The following is a 16,537-nucleotide window of genomic DNA, read 5'->3' as shown; positions in this document are numbered from 1 at the left end:
GACAATAAAGGGAGCTCTGAGCTGTTGCACCACCCAGTTCGTTCGACTGTAGCACCAGTGTGCCATGAGGTGCATTTTCTGTGTGACCCTTTCCCGTATTTCTTGTCACACATCTTAAACTTTAACTTCATACAAAAAAGTCTGTCCTCATCAGCTTAATATGTGATGCATACTGCATTATGGGTCATCAGCAATAGCTAATGCAGGTATCCCTGGTAGTGGCAGTTCACGCTGGCCTCGTGGCAGTATTGCCTTGATGCTGCAGTTGGGCAGCTCGACATGATTCTGAGGACTTCTGCCACTCACTGCAAGTTGACAATGGCATTCTATTCATAGTGGCAGGTTTTTTAATTAGATTAAGTTTTTGTTCCATAGATCCAAAAAATTAGATGATTCTCGTGGGTGTGGAACATGTCAGAAAGTATAACATAAACCATTTGCTTACAATACTACTCTGATCATTTGTCAGGAGATTGTAAGTCTAGATCAATACAATGTGGTAAACTGGAACAGCTGATATTTACATAATTAACATGCTTTCAGAATGAAACATTGTTATGCACTATCAATAAATTTATCATATAAAAAATACCGAATCTTGACTGCTGTGACCAAGTGCTGTCAAAACAGAAATCTAACAGACATTTTTACTTAAGCTGACTCTGTTAAGATATTCATCTATAGAGTAGAAGGAGTTGCCTATCAAAAAGTCTTTCAAACTGTGTTTTAAACCGTGCTTTATCTGAAACCAAGAGTTTAATTGTTGCTGGCAGTTTATTGAAAATGTGTGCTCCTGAATATAGGACACCTTTTTGGACCAAGATAAGTGATTTTAGTGATTTCACCGTACTTCAGCCAGTTCACTGGAAATCTTTATAAATCGTATCCATAAGTGTTCCTCATGAATCGGTCTAGCTAGTAGTGAAAACTGTACCGAAATTTCTACAGTAGCCCACACAGAGGAAAATTGTAGTGGGAGACTTTAATTGTGTGTGTGTGTGTGTGTGTGTGTGTGTGTGTGTGTGTGTGTGTGTGTGTGTGTGTGTGTGTGTGTGTGTGCAGTTTATTTCATTTTTAAAAAGTAATAAATATGCAACAGAATATTCTTTGAGGTAATTTCTTTTTTGTATTATATACTCTAATTATTAAAAAAGGGGTGGGGGGAGAGAATGTTCTGGGCAATGGCATATTGTGGGAGGCAGGCTGTGCAGTGGTCAAGTGTCAGTAAGAAAAAAAGGGCCTTTGCCTTCTCTTGTATTGTTTACACTACAAGAGTCGTATTGACACACTATCCTGTTGAGTCATGGAAGCCAAAATTCACACAGCACACAAACTTTCAGTATGTCTACTATTCACATAACCACATGTGTGAAGGAGCCCAGACAGCTAGTGTTTTACTGACCTAACCTCAAAACCACAGTGTAAAATGACATTTTATGAAATTAGTTATTACTTCATCAGACCTGTACACTGATGTACAGCTTACTGCAGTGATTAATGAGACATTCCACTAAAAAGCACAGAACATCCCTCCTCAAAAAAAAAAAAAAAAAAAAAGTATCAATTTCTTGACTTGCTCTCACCAAACAGTTTCCAGGTGAGTGCCTGTACACACTGGTCAATAATTATGTCTTTTATCTACCACATTCTCATGTGGTGACAGTTTTTATATGGGAACAATAATAGTAAACTTTTAAGAAAGAAAATTATGCCTATTTCTGGTGCCAAATGCAAACTACACTAGTTAATAAGCAAGTGATAATCTTCAAAACATGAGAGGAGATATGGATCTAAGTGCTGTTTACGTTGTATAAATTGTGATTTAAATGTCAGCTATTCCTAGTATCTAACTGAAAAAACTAGTGCCTATATTTGCAAGGAATTAATATGTTTAATCTTTGCATCTGTGGTGAAATTTGTAGTAGTATTTATTTTATAATGCCATATGCTCTTTCATAAATTTTATCCTATTATTTACAGGTCACTTTGGCTTGTGCTGGTTGCTCTATCTATTCTTGGAGTTTCAGTGGCACTTACTTTGATGCCAACATTCCAGGGAGTCTTAGAGAGTGCCATGTAAGTCACCATTCCTCACAGTTCATGTATATATCTAACAACTTTACAAGTTCATGGGAAAAATATATTAAAAACAGAGATTCCAAGACTTACAAAGCGGGAAAGCGCCGGTAGATAGGCACAATGAATAAAACACACAAACACACACACAGAATTTCGAGCTTTTGCAACCGGCGGCTGCTTCGTCAGGAAAGAGGGAAGGAAAAGTAAAGATGAAAGGATGTGGGTTTTAAGGGAGAGGATAAGGAGTCATTCCAATCCCGGGAGCAGAAAGACTTACCTTAGGGGGAAATAAGAATAGGTATATACTCGCGCATACACACATACACGCATATCCATCCATAAATACTATGTATGTATACATACTATGTATGTATGTATGTATGTATGGATGGATATGCGTGTATGTGTGTGTGCGCGAGTATATACCTATTCTTATTTCCCCCTAAGGTAAGTCTTTCTGCTCCCGGGATTGGAATGACTCCTTATCCTCTCCCTTAAAACCCACATCCTTTCATCTTTCCTTTTCCTTCCCTCTTTCCTGACGAAGCAGCCGCCGGTTGCGAAAGCTCGAAATTCTGTGTGTGTGTTTGTGTGTTTTATTCATTGTGTCTATCTACATACTATGTATGTATGTATGGATGGATATGCGTGTATGTGTGTGTGCGCGAGTATATACCTATCCTTTTTCCCCCCAAAGGTAAGTCTTTCTGCTCCAGGGATTGGAATGACTCCTTATCCTCTCCCTTAAAACCCACATCCTTTCATCTTTCCTTTTCCTTCCCTTTTTACGGACGAAGCAGCCGCCGGTTGCGAAAGCTCGAAGTTCTGTGTGTGTGTTTGTGTGTTTTATTCATTGTGCCTATCTACCGGCACTTTCCCACTTGGTAAGTCTTGGAATCTCTGTTTCTAATATATTTTTCCCATGTGGAAGTTTCTTTCTATTTTATTTACATCAACTTTACCAGTTCTTATGACTTAACAACACATATAGGTCTTAACCTACATATTGGTTCATTATTTAGGTTTCTGTAAAATTGTAGCCAGGACATGCTGTATTATGACTTAGAGTATTTCAAGATATTATGATTATTTTGTAGGCAGCAGCTGTCTATGTGACACAGTTTTTTATGAGCTCTTTGAGTTAAAGAAATGTAAACAAAGAACAACAGTATTATGTTTAGACATTCGCAGAAGAGCTTCTGTAAAGTTTGGAAGGTAGGAGACGAGATACTGGCAGAAGTAAAGCTGTGAGTACCGGATGTGAGTCGTGCTTCGATTGTTGAGTTGGTAGAGAACTTGCCCGCGAAAGGCAAAGGTCCCGAGTTCGAGTCTCGGTCGGGCACACAGTTTTAATTTGCCAGGAAGTGTCACAAAGAACGATTCCCTTTTTTGTCTAAACTTGTTATTTGAAAAATTTGTTTGCAGATCTCCTCAGCTGTGAGTATTCTGTAGTTTTTGTTGGGGCAAGGAGGGAGGTGTGCGAGGTGGAGGGGGTGGGTGACTCTGAGTCCTGTGAGTGTTGGTGCTGAAACAACTGTAGAAGTCATTGGCATTGTGCTGTCTAGTACAGTCAACAACTTGGCAGTAAATTTTCTGAATTTGCCAGTGGTCACTCATAAAGGCAGACAGGTATCTGGTTGAAATACCTTCCTAGAACACTGCAAAGTAGTAGCAGTGGGACTACATTTGCTTCAATAAGAAATGCACATGGGGAAACTGCAGTAAGAGTGAATGGCTGTAAAGAACAGGCCTCATAGCTTGCAATTGGATCATCCAACTGCTTTGTGTTTTGAGAAGGCAATTTTGGGAAGGATATCTTTCAGCTTAGGGCACAGCAAGAGACTGTCAGATTATGCTGAAGAGTTTGGTTAAGTATTCCAAGGCCCAGGTGATATGAAGAGCACTGGACAGTTGTTTACTCAAAGTACCAATATGTCCTTTGCTATCACAGTAGGATGTGCGAAGGGATTACCACTTCTGGCTTAGCTGAACACTCTGACTGTAAAGGCCCTACAACTATGAAATGCATGGAAGACTGCACTAGTGCTGCATTGCAACTCCCCGACTGGCAGGTCTGGACTGCACTCCAGACACGTTCCCACTGACTGGCACCCCGAACTCGCAACCAACTCGCTATCCGAACTGGCTTACGACAGACAACAACCGGGAAGTCATAGCAGTCGAACAAAGATACAGCAAGAGGAGGTATATCGATACGTGCTGCTAGCGCCGGTCACGGTCAGGCAAAGCAGCAACTCAGTGACAGTAGTAATTTAAATTAACGTAGTGAGGTGGAAGTATGTTAAAAACAGGGTGTAAAATACACGATGGTGGGAACACAAGCCACGCATGGCTCAACTTCCCATTATACTGCTTATCAGGGTTTCCTTCCATTTAATTCATGTATGGAGTACGGTAGAACTGATAGCCTCTGTGTGTGCTGTAGTTTATCTAATCTCATCTTTGAATTTTTTGTGGGAGTAGTGCATAGGGGGCTGTAGTGTATTCGTCAAGTGTCTGTCAGCTTATCATTTCCATAATGCTCTTCTTTGCATGAAGCAAACCTGTGACCATTGATCCTGCTCTTCTTTGTATACAGTTGATATCCTGTGTTAGCCATATTTTGTGTATCTTCCACACTCTTGAGCAAGATTCTGGGATGAGTGGGATATATTCTGTAAGCAGTATCTTCTGTAGAGAGGTTGCAGTTTTCATAGTACCCTACCAGCAAACTGACATTTTCCACCTGATTTATCTGCAACTGACCCCATGTGATCATTCTACACTACATACACATCCATATCCACACTCTGTGAACCACTGTGAAGTGCACAGTATAGAGTAATTCCAGTTGATATTCCCACAAATTGTTACACTCAGGTATTTGTATGGTATGACTAATTACAAATGTAATGTGTAAGTAATTTGCTTATAATTTATTTCTGCGTTTTGTGAAGTGCACAGTTTTAAATTTCTCAATATTTAAATCAAGTTGCTGGTATTTGCAACACATTCAAATAACATCAAAATCTGGCTGCACATCTGTGCAGCTTTTCTTGTGTAGTACTTCACTACACTGTGGTGGCCATTAATATTGTGACACTAGAAGGCAGCAGGCAGCAATTGTCAATTTGGCATGAAGTGTGCTACATGCTCTTGCTTCTGCAAATTACCAGCGTTTCTGTGTAGCAACAAGAAGTAGGTAGGAGCAATTCTGTCTATGTTCTGAATGTAGGAAAGATTACATGGCAGGTTTCTCAATTTTAAATCGAGTTTCAATGTTGGGATTTTTTGTGACAAGATCATATTATGTCCAGTGTAAGGGGGAGCAACTTCTATCAGCATATGTTGGAATTCAGTGTAGGAAGAGTTTGAGCTTTCAAGACTCCAATTTATCATTCCAGGATGTTTTTGCTCTCGTTAGTTGGAACACTATGACTCTCGTTTGTACACAGAATTGATGGCTTTGGGAAGACCGTACTCAAGACTTTAGGGGTCCTTCATGACTAAAGATTGAGAGGATAAATGTATTGTTTGGTCAGCCATTCAGGATTGCACGGCCACATTTGGAGATGGGTTTCACTTCATAGTAATTGGCAGAAAAACATTGAGTAAGGCAGAAGTGATTTCTGGCATTCCCCAAGGCAGTGTTATAGGCCCTCCATTGTTCCTTATCTATATAAACAATGGTAGTTTGTTTGCAGATGATGCTGTCATTTGTCATTTAGTAGAGTCATCAGAAGATCAAAAGTAATTGCAAAATGATTGAAATAAGATATCTGTATTGCACAAAAATTGGCAATTGACCCTAAATAATGAAAAGTATGAGATAATCCACATGACTGCCAAAAGGAATTCATTAAACTTCAATTGCACTGTAAACCAGTGAAACCTAAAAGCTACAAATTCAACTAAATTACAGTTACAAAGAGCTTAAATTGGAAAGAACACACACAAAATGTTGTGGGGAAGGCAGAAAATAGACTATGTTTTAGCCGCGCGGGATTAGCCGAGCGGTCCAAGGCGCTGCAGTCATGGACTGTGCGACTGGTACCGGCAGAGGTTCAACTCCTCCCCCAGGCATGGGTGTGTGTGTTTGTCCTTAGGATAATTTAGGTTAAGTATTGTGTAAGCTTAGGGACTGATGACCTTAGTAGTTAAGTCCCATAAGATTTCACACACATTAAAGACTCTGTTTTATTGGCAGAACACTTAGAAGCTGTAACGGATCTACTAAAGAGACTGGCTATACTAAGTTTGTGCATCCTCTTTTGGAGTAGTGTTGTACAGTGTGGGATCCTAAATTTTCGTAATCTTTCCTCACAATTTCTGTTGTGTTACGGCTAGTGGCTGTGCCCTGTCTTGTATGTGTCCATTATGTTATCTCCTGGCCTATCTCAGTGTGGAAGGTGTTTCACTGTAGCCTTGGTTGGCTCATTATCCAGATCTCTCATCCACTGACAACTTCTGGTCACGGGTTGCTGAGAGACTGACACAGCAGTATGGAATGGTGTACCAGTATCTCTTACCCAAGCTCAGTTAATCTCTGTACCCAATCAGCTTGGGGCCATTGCTGCTGCCAGACCTGACATCATGTTACATCATGTCATGGTAGACAGTGAGCTGCCAAAAATCACCTGCATTATTTCAATTTTTTTAATTTGTTGGTGCTTCGACACCACAGTAAAGGTGAACTGTGCCTCAAGGTTCGTAGCTTATCGGGACAGTGGGAGCCTTCTTTTTTTTTTTTTTTGTCTTTGATATCAATAATAATTTCTTCTCTTTTTCCATGCTGCGGCTCTAGAGACTGAAGACAAGGTTTGGCATGCTGTTCTTATGTACTAATACAGACAGCTAATGTACAGTCAAATATTTCATTTCAGGAAGGACAGAAGAAACAGCCAACTTTTAAACACATTTTGTCTAACTTAAAGTGTTGGACAAATAATTTGAAACAAACCATAACTCTCAGTATTATATGGAGGAAAGCTACATACTTTTGTTATTTATTTACACATCAAGTTCTGTAGGACCAAATTGAGGAGCAAATCTTCGAGGTCACGGAACGTGTCAGTACATAAAATTACAATTTAAACATAATAACATAAAAATAAAATGTTTATGAACCCGAAAAAAGACAAGCCATAAGTTTAAGTAAACGCAATCAACAACACAACAGAAAAATCACCTTCATTTCTCAAGGAACTCCTCAACAGAATAGAAGGAGTGGCCATGAGGAAACTCTTCAGTTTCAATTTGAAAGTGCATGGATTAGTGCTAAGATTTTGGATTTCTTATGGTACTTATTGAAAATGGATATAGTAGTATACTGCACACCATTCTGCAGAAGAGTTAAGAAAGTGCAATCCAAATGCATGTTTGATTTCTGCTGAGTATTAACTGAGTGAGACCTGCTTATTCTTGGGAATAAGCTGATATTGTTAACAAAAAATGACAGAAATTTTTTGAGAGGCCAATGTCAAAATACCCAGACTAGTGAAAAGGAGTTGACAAGAGGTTCATGATCTTACAGCACTTATTGCCTGAACCATCTGTTTCTAAGCCAAAAATATCCTTTTAGAGTGGGAAGAGTTGCACCAAAATATAATAACATACAAGATAAGTGAATGAAAATAAGCAAAATAGACTAATTTTTGTGTCGAACGATCATTTACTTTAGATACCATTCGAATACTAAAAATGGCAGCATTAAGTCTGAACAAGATCCTGAACATGAGCTTTCCATGACAGTTTAATATCTATCTGAACACACAGAAACCTGAACTGTTCATATTCACTAATCATATCCCCACTCTGTGAAAATAAAACGTCAGGTTTTGTTGAATTGTGTGTTAGAAACTGTAAAAACTGAGTCTTACTGTTATTTAGCATTAGTTGTTTTCTACAAGTTATTAACACATGTCATGAACTGCACTACTGAGCTAGTGGCATCAGCAAACAGAAATATTTTAGTTACCCATAAAACTAGAGGCGTTACCATTAATATAAATAAGGAACAGGAGCAGTCCCAACACTGATCCCCGAGGCAGCCCACCTTTGGACATACCCCACTCAGACCCCACATCACAGCCATACTCAACACTGCAAATAATGACCTTTTGCTGTCTGTTGCTGAAGTAAGAGGTGAACTACTTGTGAGTTACTCCCTGTATTCCATAATGGTCCAACTTCTTGAGCAATATTTTGCAGTCAACACAATCAGACACCTTAGTTAAATAAAAAAATACATGTAGCATTCAAAACCTCCTACCCCTATGAACCATGGACCTTGCCGTTGGTGGGGAGGCTAGAAAAACGTCTGGTTCCTGAAGAGGGGCAACAGTCTGGATGATTGACTGATCTGGCCTTGAAACACTAACCAAAAGGGCCTTGCTGTGCTGGTACTGCGAATGGCTGAAACCAAGGGGAATCTACAGCCGTAATTCTTCCCGAGGGCATGCAGCTTTACTGTATGGTTAAATGATGATGGCATCCTCTTGGGTAAAATATTCCGCAGGTAAAATAGTGCCCCATTTGGATCTCCAGGCGGGGACTACTCATGAGGACGTCGTTATCAGGAGAAAGAAAACTGGCGTTCTACAGATCGGAGCGTGGAATGTCAGATCCCTTAATCGGCCAGGTAGGTTAGAAAATTAAAAAAGGGAAATGGATAGGTTGAAGTGAAATATAGTGGGAATTAGTGAAGTTCGGCGGCAGGAGGAACAAGACTTTTGGTCAGGTGAATACAGGGTTATAAATACAAAATCAAATAGGGGTAATTCAGGAGTAGGTTTAATAATGAATAAAAAATAGGAGTGCGGGTAAGCTAGTACCAACAGCATAGTGAACGCATTATTGTGGTCAAGATAGACACGAATCCCATGCCTACTACAGTAGTACAAGTTTATATGTCAACTAGCTCTGCAGATGATGAAGAAATTGACGAAATGTATGATGAGATAAAAGAAATTATTCAGGTAGTGAAGGGAGACGAAAATGGGTGACTGGAATTCGAGAGTAGGAAAAGGGAGAGAAGGAAACATAGTGGGTGAATATGGATTGGGGGAGAGAAATGAAAGAGGAAGCCGTCTGATAGAATTTTGCACAGAGCATAACTTAATCATAGCTAACACTTGGTTCAAGAATCATGAAAGAAGGTTGTATACATGGAAGAATCCTGGAGATACTAGAAGGTATCAGATAGATTATTTAATGGTAAGACAGAGATTTAGGAACCAGTTTTTAAATTGTAAGACATTTCCAGGGTCAGATCTGGACTCTGACCACAATCTATTGGTTATGAACTGTAGATTAAAACTGAAGAAACTGCAAAAAGGTGGGAATTTAAGGAGATGGTACCTGGATAAACTGACTAAATCAGAGGTTGTACAGAGTTTCAGGGAGAGCATAAGGGAATAATTGACAGGTATGGGGGGAAGAAATACATTAGAAGAAGAATGGGTAGCTCTGAGGGATGAAGTAGTGAAGGCAGCAGAGGATCAAGTAGGTAAAAAGATGAGCGCTAGTAGAAATCCTTGGGTAACAGAAGAAATATTGAATTTAATTGATGAAAGGAGAAAATATAAAAACGCAGTAAATGAAGCACACAAAAGGGAATACTAACGTCTCAAAAATGAGATCGACAGGAAGTGCAAAATGGCTAAGCAGGGATGGCTAGAGGACAATTGGAAGGATGTAGAGGCTCATCTCACTAGGGGTAAGATAGATACTGCCTACAGGAAAATTAAAGAGACCTTTGGAGAAAAAAGAGCCACTTGTATGAATATCAAGGGCCCTGATGGGAACCCAGTTCTAAGCAAAGGAGGGAAAGCAGAAAGGTGGAACGAGTATATAGATGGTCTATACAAGGATGATGTACTTGAGGACAATATTATGGAAATGGAAGAGGATGTAGATCAAGATGAAATGGGAGATACAATACTGCATGAAGAGTTTGACAGAGCATTGAAAGACCTGAGTCGAAACAAGGCCCCGGGAGTAGACAGCATTCCATTGGAACTACTGACGTCCTTGGGAGAGCCAGTCCTGCCTAAACTGTACCATCTGGGAGATGTAAAATGTATGAGACAGGTGAAATACCCTCAGACTTCAAGAAGACTATAAAAATTCCAATCCCAAAGAAAGCAGGTGTTGACAGATGTGAAAATTACCGAACTATCAGTTTAATAAGTCACAGCTGCAAAATACTAACACAAATTCTTTACAGACAAATGGAAAAACTGGTAGAAGCTGACCTTGCCGAAGATCAGTTTGGATTCCGCAGAAAAGTTGGAACAAATGAGGCAATACCTACCCTACGACTTATCTTAGAAAATAGGTTAAGGAAAGGCAAACCTACATTTCTAGCATTTGTAGACTTAGAGAAAGCTTTTGACAATGTTGGCGGGAATACTATATTTCAAATTCTAAAGTTGTCAGGGGTAAAACACAGGGGTACAGAAACCAGATGGCAGTTATAAGAGTCAAGGGACATGAAAGGGAAGCAGTGGATGGGAAGGGAGTGAGACAGGGTTGTAGTCACTCCCCGATGTTGTTCAATCTGTATATTGAGCAAGCAATAAAGGAAACAAAAGAAAAGTTCGGATTAGGTATTAAAATCCATGGAGAAGAAATAAAAACTTTGAGGTTCGCCGATGACATTGTAAAACTGTCAGAGACAATAAAGGACTTGGAAGAGCAGTTGACGGAATGGATAGTGTCTTGAAAGGAGGATATAAGATGAACATCAACAAAAGCAAAACGAGGATAATGGAATGTAGTTGAATTAAGTCGGGTGATGCTGAGGGAATTAGATTAGGAAATGAGACACTTAAAGTAGTAAAGGAGTTTTGTTATTTGGGGAGCAAAATAACTGATGATGGTTGAAGTAGAGAGGATATAAAATGTAGACTGGCAATCAGAAGGAAAGCGTTTCTGAAGAAGAGAAATTTGTTAACATGGAGTATATATTTAAGTGTCAGGAAGCCGTTTCTGAAAGTATTTGTATGGAGAGTAGCCATGTATGGAAGTGAAACATGGACGATAAATTGTTTAGATAAGAAGAGAATAGAAGCTTTCGAAATGTGGTGCTACAGAAGAATGCTGCAGATTAGATGGGTAGATCACATAACTAATGAGGAGGTATTGAATAGAATTGGGGAGAAGAGGATTTTGTGGCACAACTTGACAAGAAGAAGGGACCGGTTGGTAGGACATGTTCTGAGGCATCAAGGGATCACAAATTTAGCTTTGGAGGGCAGCGCGGATCTTAAAAATCATAGAGGGAGACCAAGAGATGAATACACTAAGCAGATTCAGAAGGATGTAGGTTGCAGTAAGTACTGGGAGATGAAGAAGCTTGCACAGGATACAGCAGCATGGAGAGCTGCATCAAACCAGTCTCAGGACTGACGACAACAACAACAACAACATACAACAACAACAGCATACAAAAACATTCAAAACCTTTTGTTAACCCATCCATTACATCACAGAGAAAAGAAACTATAGCATTTTCAGTTGTTAAACAACTTCTAAAGCTGAACTGTACATTTGATAGCAAATTGTGTGATACAAAATGATCAATTATCCTTACATACACAGCCTTTTCAATAATTTTAGCAAACATTGATGGCATATAAATAGGTCAAAAACTTTATACATTATCCCTTTCTCCCTTTTTATAAAGCAGCTTTACTACTGAGTACTTAAATTGTTCAGTAAACTGACCATTCCTAAAGGAAAAATTGCAGATATGGCTAAATACATGGCTAACATGTGCAGCACAGTACTTTAATATTCTGCTAGGCAGTCCATCATATCCATGAGAGTCCTTTGTCTTCAGTGAGGTAATTATTGACTCAATCTCCCCCTTGTCTGTAGCACAGAAGAGTATTTCAGACATCAACTTCGGAAAGGCATTTGCCAAGAGAGTTATATGTTTCCCCGTAGAAACTAAATTTTTATTTAATTCATCAGTAATGCTCAGAAAATGATTGTTAAATACTGTACATATATCTGATTTATTAGTAACAGAAATATTTTTACTACGAACTGACATTATATCATCGACCTGGTAGTGATGTTATACTTCGGAAAGGAAAAACACAGAAAGGAAAAACACATGCAGGAGAAACAGCAAACACGTACACAGGTTGAAGATTGGTACACACATCTCTGCCTCTGATCGTTTGATAGTATTTAGCTTCAGGAAGGGAAGTACAAAGTACTGATGTATTGCAGAGGAAAAAGGATGAAAAGTGGAATGAATAATGCAGTTAAAAAATGAGTGTGGAAAATTGGTTGCAGTTTTGGTCTAAAAAGACAGAAATACAAAGGAAAAAATATTACAAGGTAATAATCAAATCCTATTCTTTGGAGAAAGGGAGTAGGGAATTTTAACAGAGTGGAAGATGTAAGGAGCATGTTTCTGTCTCCAGAGAAACTAGATCAGCATTTGAAGCACTGAAAGGTCCATGTGATGTAGCAGTCAGTCAGGTCTCATGATTCCTGCTTCATTTAGAGTGTCTTCAGCAGGTAGATATGGAAGGCCCCAAAGCGGAAGGTGGGCAGTGACCATTCTTGCTTTCATCCAATTTAGCGGTGGTTGTTCCAGTACAAAATGCCATTCAGCGGATCCAGTGTTGATTTCTGCAGCCACGTCTACATCCTTTTATTGCAGACCATTGTGAAGTGTGTGGCAGACAGTGCTTCCCATTTTACCACATATTATACATGTGGAGCACAGGTTAACTAAATGACTGTGTACACACTGTAATAAATCCATCTATCATCAAATATTCTGCCATTTCAGGTTTTTCTGAATTTGTGTGACTGGAAATTCATGATAATTGAGATTCGTGTAACTGATGCTTCTGGAATCTGCTCAAGTTAGCATTCCTTTTGAGGTACATTATGTTTGAGATTAGGATACCTTCTAAGTTTCAACAATGAATGCATGTCAGTGATAATAGTTATGCGAACCATGTGAGCAACTTTTGCTATACTACACTGGTGTGACCTGTGCATCCATCAACCACTAGACACAGGGTTTTGTTTGAGGGCCTACAGTGTCTTATGTTTAAAAGGGGGTGAGGGGCTTGTTTAGTTTTAGCAATTTCACAAAGCCATTAGCACTCTTTTCTGTGACACTCATCTTTGCAGTGATGCAAGAATCAGACTAAGACACTTATCCCAGATCATCTTTTCTGTGACACTCATCTTTGCAGTGATGTAAGAATTAAACTATGACAATAATCCCAGATCATCTTTTTGAAGGGAAAATTTGTTAAAATTTTTGCTCTTTCTTCACTAACGTCAATTGGAATTCCTGTGTTGCCTGTGGGTGTCTGGTTAAACTGAAGTGTCGGATTCCACTCTGACAACTCAACCAATCCACCACCTTTCACCGTAATCTAGATCAAGGGCTATGCTACAGGTTAGTATCTTACAAGATCTGAGATTTAGCATCTGCATTAAGTAGCTTCACAAATTCTCTACAAACTTTCACTCTTCACCATAACCTAGACCTTGGCCTGTGCTTCAGATCAGTCAGTCACAACTAAAATTCTGATAATCAGTGAAGACCTTAAGAATTATTGTCAGTATTCTCTTCTCCTTCTATTTGGACATGTATGACATTAAACTTCACATCATTATTAAGTTACAGGATGAAGTGGAATCTAGTACTGCTATGTATAGCTGACCCGACAGCCTTTACATAAGACCAGAATTTTTTTGGGTTTTGTCAGAGGCCTTTTGATGGACTTTGCTATCTTAATCATTGAAGGCCTTGTGAAAGCCAAATGTGTTTTGTTGAACGTCCCGTTATCACTATCGTTGAACTTCATTTTGCACCTATTGCAGTACATTTCAAGTTCCCTCTTGAGGAATGACACTAGAGCTTCTTCATCTTGTTCACTGAATATGCAAGCTTTTCTGTTTGCTTTAGTTGCCCTTAATACTTTAGTAGCCTCATGGTCATCGATACCAGTTTCAAACTGGACATCCTCAAAGAGGCCAGTTCTATTGGTTGCCTTAAGAAACAACCTATTCCCATCATGAGTTGACATTCAAAGAATCAGTTTTCAGTGAAGGCATTTAGTATTATGTCAGAGATAGTCTTGTCATTGTCAGCCGCTTACAAAACTGATTGTTGTATGATTAAAGACTCTTTTGATGATGATGGTATGATTAGTGAGAAGACGTTTCTCTACAGATTTTGCTTACATCTTGGGATAAGCCTGGTGGTCAACGGAAGGAGCCAATGGCAAGTTCTAGTCCACTTCAGTTCTGAACATTTTAGTTTCTTCTCTTCTGTGACAAAAAACATTGCATCTGTTTCTCATTAGACTTATGCTTTTGTCATATGACTAGTTCCTTGTACCTAGTATTTGTGAGCTCCACTGTTTTTTGACAGTACTTTCAAACTCTGGGACTTTCTTGCAAACACTTTGCCAATTTATTTGTAGGATGACAACAGTCTCATTTTTTGGGGCCATTTCTTTATGTTCTTTTACAGCTATCATTATTTGGATTGGATGGTGAGTTAGCTATTATAAAAAGCCTTTGTATGCAACCCACACATACAGTCAGTTACCTGGTTCACTGATTCTGAGGTGTAGCACACCCCTGCACCACTGGCCATTTGGTGCAAGTGTAAGAAGTATCAGAACTCTTTTTATAATTATTGCATTCACTAGCAAAAATGCAATTTTTTATTTTTCTTTAACTGAACTTTTATCATATATCCTTATAAAATTAGTTTTGTTCTACAAATTTGTATAACATGCTGGTGTCCAAAATTAAAGCAACAAATTGCTATTTCCTCTTCTTGTGTCTAATCCATGGTATAATCATACAAACTATCTACAGATGTCCGTTCACTCCTGCATGGATTGTGGCATTTCAGCCAATGGACAACCATGCCAATGATGACATCAGGGCACCTCTGAAATGGCTTAGAGTGTACTGGGTCCCACATCCACGTTTGCTGCAAATGCACTCACAGACAGGGCAGTATGTGACAAAGATGATATCCACCAGACTCTGCAGTGGAGGGCCATAAGAAGAACGGAAGCAGGACATTGCAAATTGATATGGCCCAATGGCTTAATGTGAATCATTCTGTTGTTTCTCAAATGTGGTGATAGTTTATAAAGAACAAAACAGTATATCGAAGACCATGGCAGGGCCGACCATGCATGATATCAGAAGGAGAAGAGTGTTAATTGGCTGTAAGAGCATGATGGTACTGCCTTAGTACTGCACAGCAACTGGCATTTGACCTGACAGAGTCCACTGGATTAGTTGTATCAAGTCAGTGACAGAAGGCTTTGGCAGAGTGACTTTCATTGTTGGAGACCTGCTGTATGTGTGTGTCTGATGTGTGTTCACAGCAGGGAATGTCTAGAGGGAGTCATCAGCATACCACTTGGACTGTGAACAGTGGGCTGAACTTCTTTTCACTGATGAGTCTCAATTTGGTTAGATGAGAGATTTTCCAAGCATTTGCATCTGGAAGGTATGGGGACACAGCATTTCGGGACCCAAGCATTGTGGAGAGAGACCAATATCGAGGAGGATCCCTAATGGTGTGGGCAGGGATTATGTGAACCACTCGAGTAACCCTTCATGAAATTGTATGGGTGAATTGGCAAGGTTTAACTACTGTTAGATGCCATGACGAGGTCTTGGGACCTCGGGTGTGGTTTTTGCGAGGTGGTGTGGACCCAGACTTCGTATAGATGGCTGACAGTGCTCGACCTCATAGAGGATGGGTGGTTGATGTTTTCTTGAAAATGGAATATGTTGCATGCATGGCATGGTCTGCTTGTTCTCCTGATGCAAATCCCATAGAGCATGTCTGGGATGCACTAGGGAGACAGCTGGATCACGTCAGCATCCACCAACCATGCTCCAAGACTTGCAAGCAGCTCTGCTGGAAGAATGGGCATTATTGCCTCAACATGTGATTGATGATATCATTCACAGCATACCCCATTGTTATTGAGCCTGTATTGCTGCTAGAGGTGTTCACACCCCATACTGAACACATTAACCCAGGGCAGTGCTGACAGCTGGCAGAGTGCGGCAGTGTAGTACCAGGCTAAGTTGTGGACATTGATGCGAAGCGACCACTACGTAATGAAAGTTGTATTTGAAGAATTGGAAAATGCAGAGTGAATCAAGAAAACAGAGAAGTGGAGATTTGCTATCTTTTAAAAAGGAATGGGAGAATCATTTTTTCTTTGTGCAAAAATGTGAAAATTCGAAATGTTTAATATGTGTGCAGCATTTTTGCTGGTCAGCGGAAGTTTAGTATTGAATGCCATTATAATAAATTTCACAAGGACTAGTAAAATTTATTGTCAGATTCTGAGCAGATGGGGAAATTGACTGAATTTAAGAAGAGCGATCTGATGATACTAGGTAAATCTTACATAAGTTGCTGTTGTCA

General features: G+C 39.5%; 1 protein-coding gene across 1 annotated transcript in view; it reads left to right on the top strand.

Annotated features, from left to right (window-relative positions):
- The window catches only part of LOC126336311 (MFS-type transporter SLC18B1-like), a 341,991-nt gene that overhangs the window by 268,385 nt on the left and 57,069 nt on the right, over positions 1–16,537 (top strand). The window contains exon 9 of the mRNA XM_049999851.1: positions 1,981–2,076. Within this exon, the coding sequence (XP_049855808.1) occupies positions 1,981–2,076 (96 nt within the window). The remainder of the gene's footprint in view (positions 1–1,980; positions 2,077–16,537) is intronic.

This window comes from Schistocerca gregaria, chromosome 2 (genome assembly GCF_023897955.1).
Source record: "Schistocerca gregaria isolate iqSchGreg1 chromosome 2, iqSchGreg1.2, whole genome shotgun sequence".
Taxonomy (NCBI): domain Eukaryota; kingdom Metazoa; phylum Arthropoda; class Insecta; order Orthoptera; family Acrididae; genus Schistocerca; species Schistocerca gregaria.
Note: the sequence above shows the minus strand (reverse complement) of the source record. Positions and strands in the feature narration are given on the sequence as shown.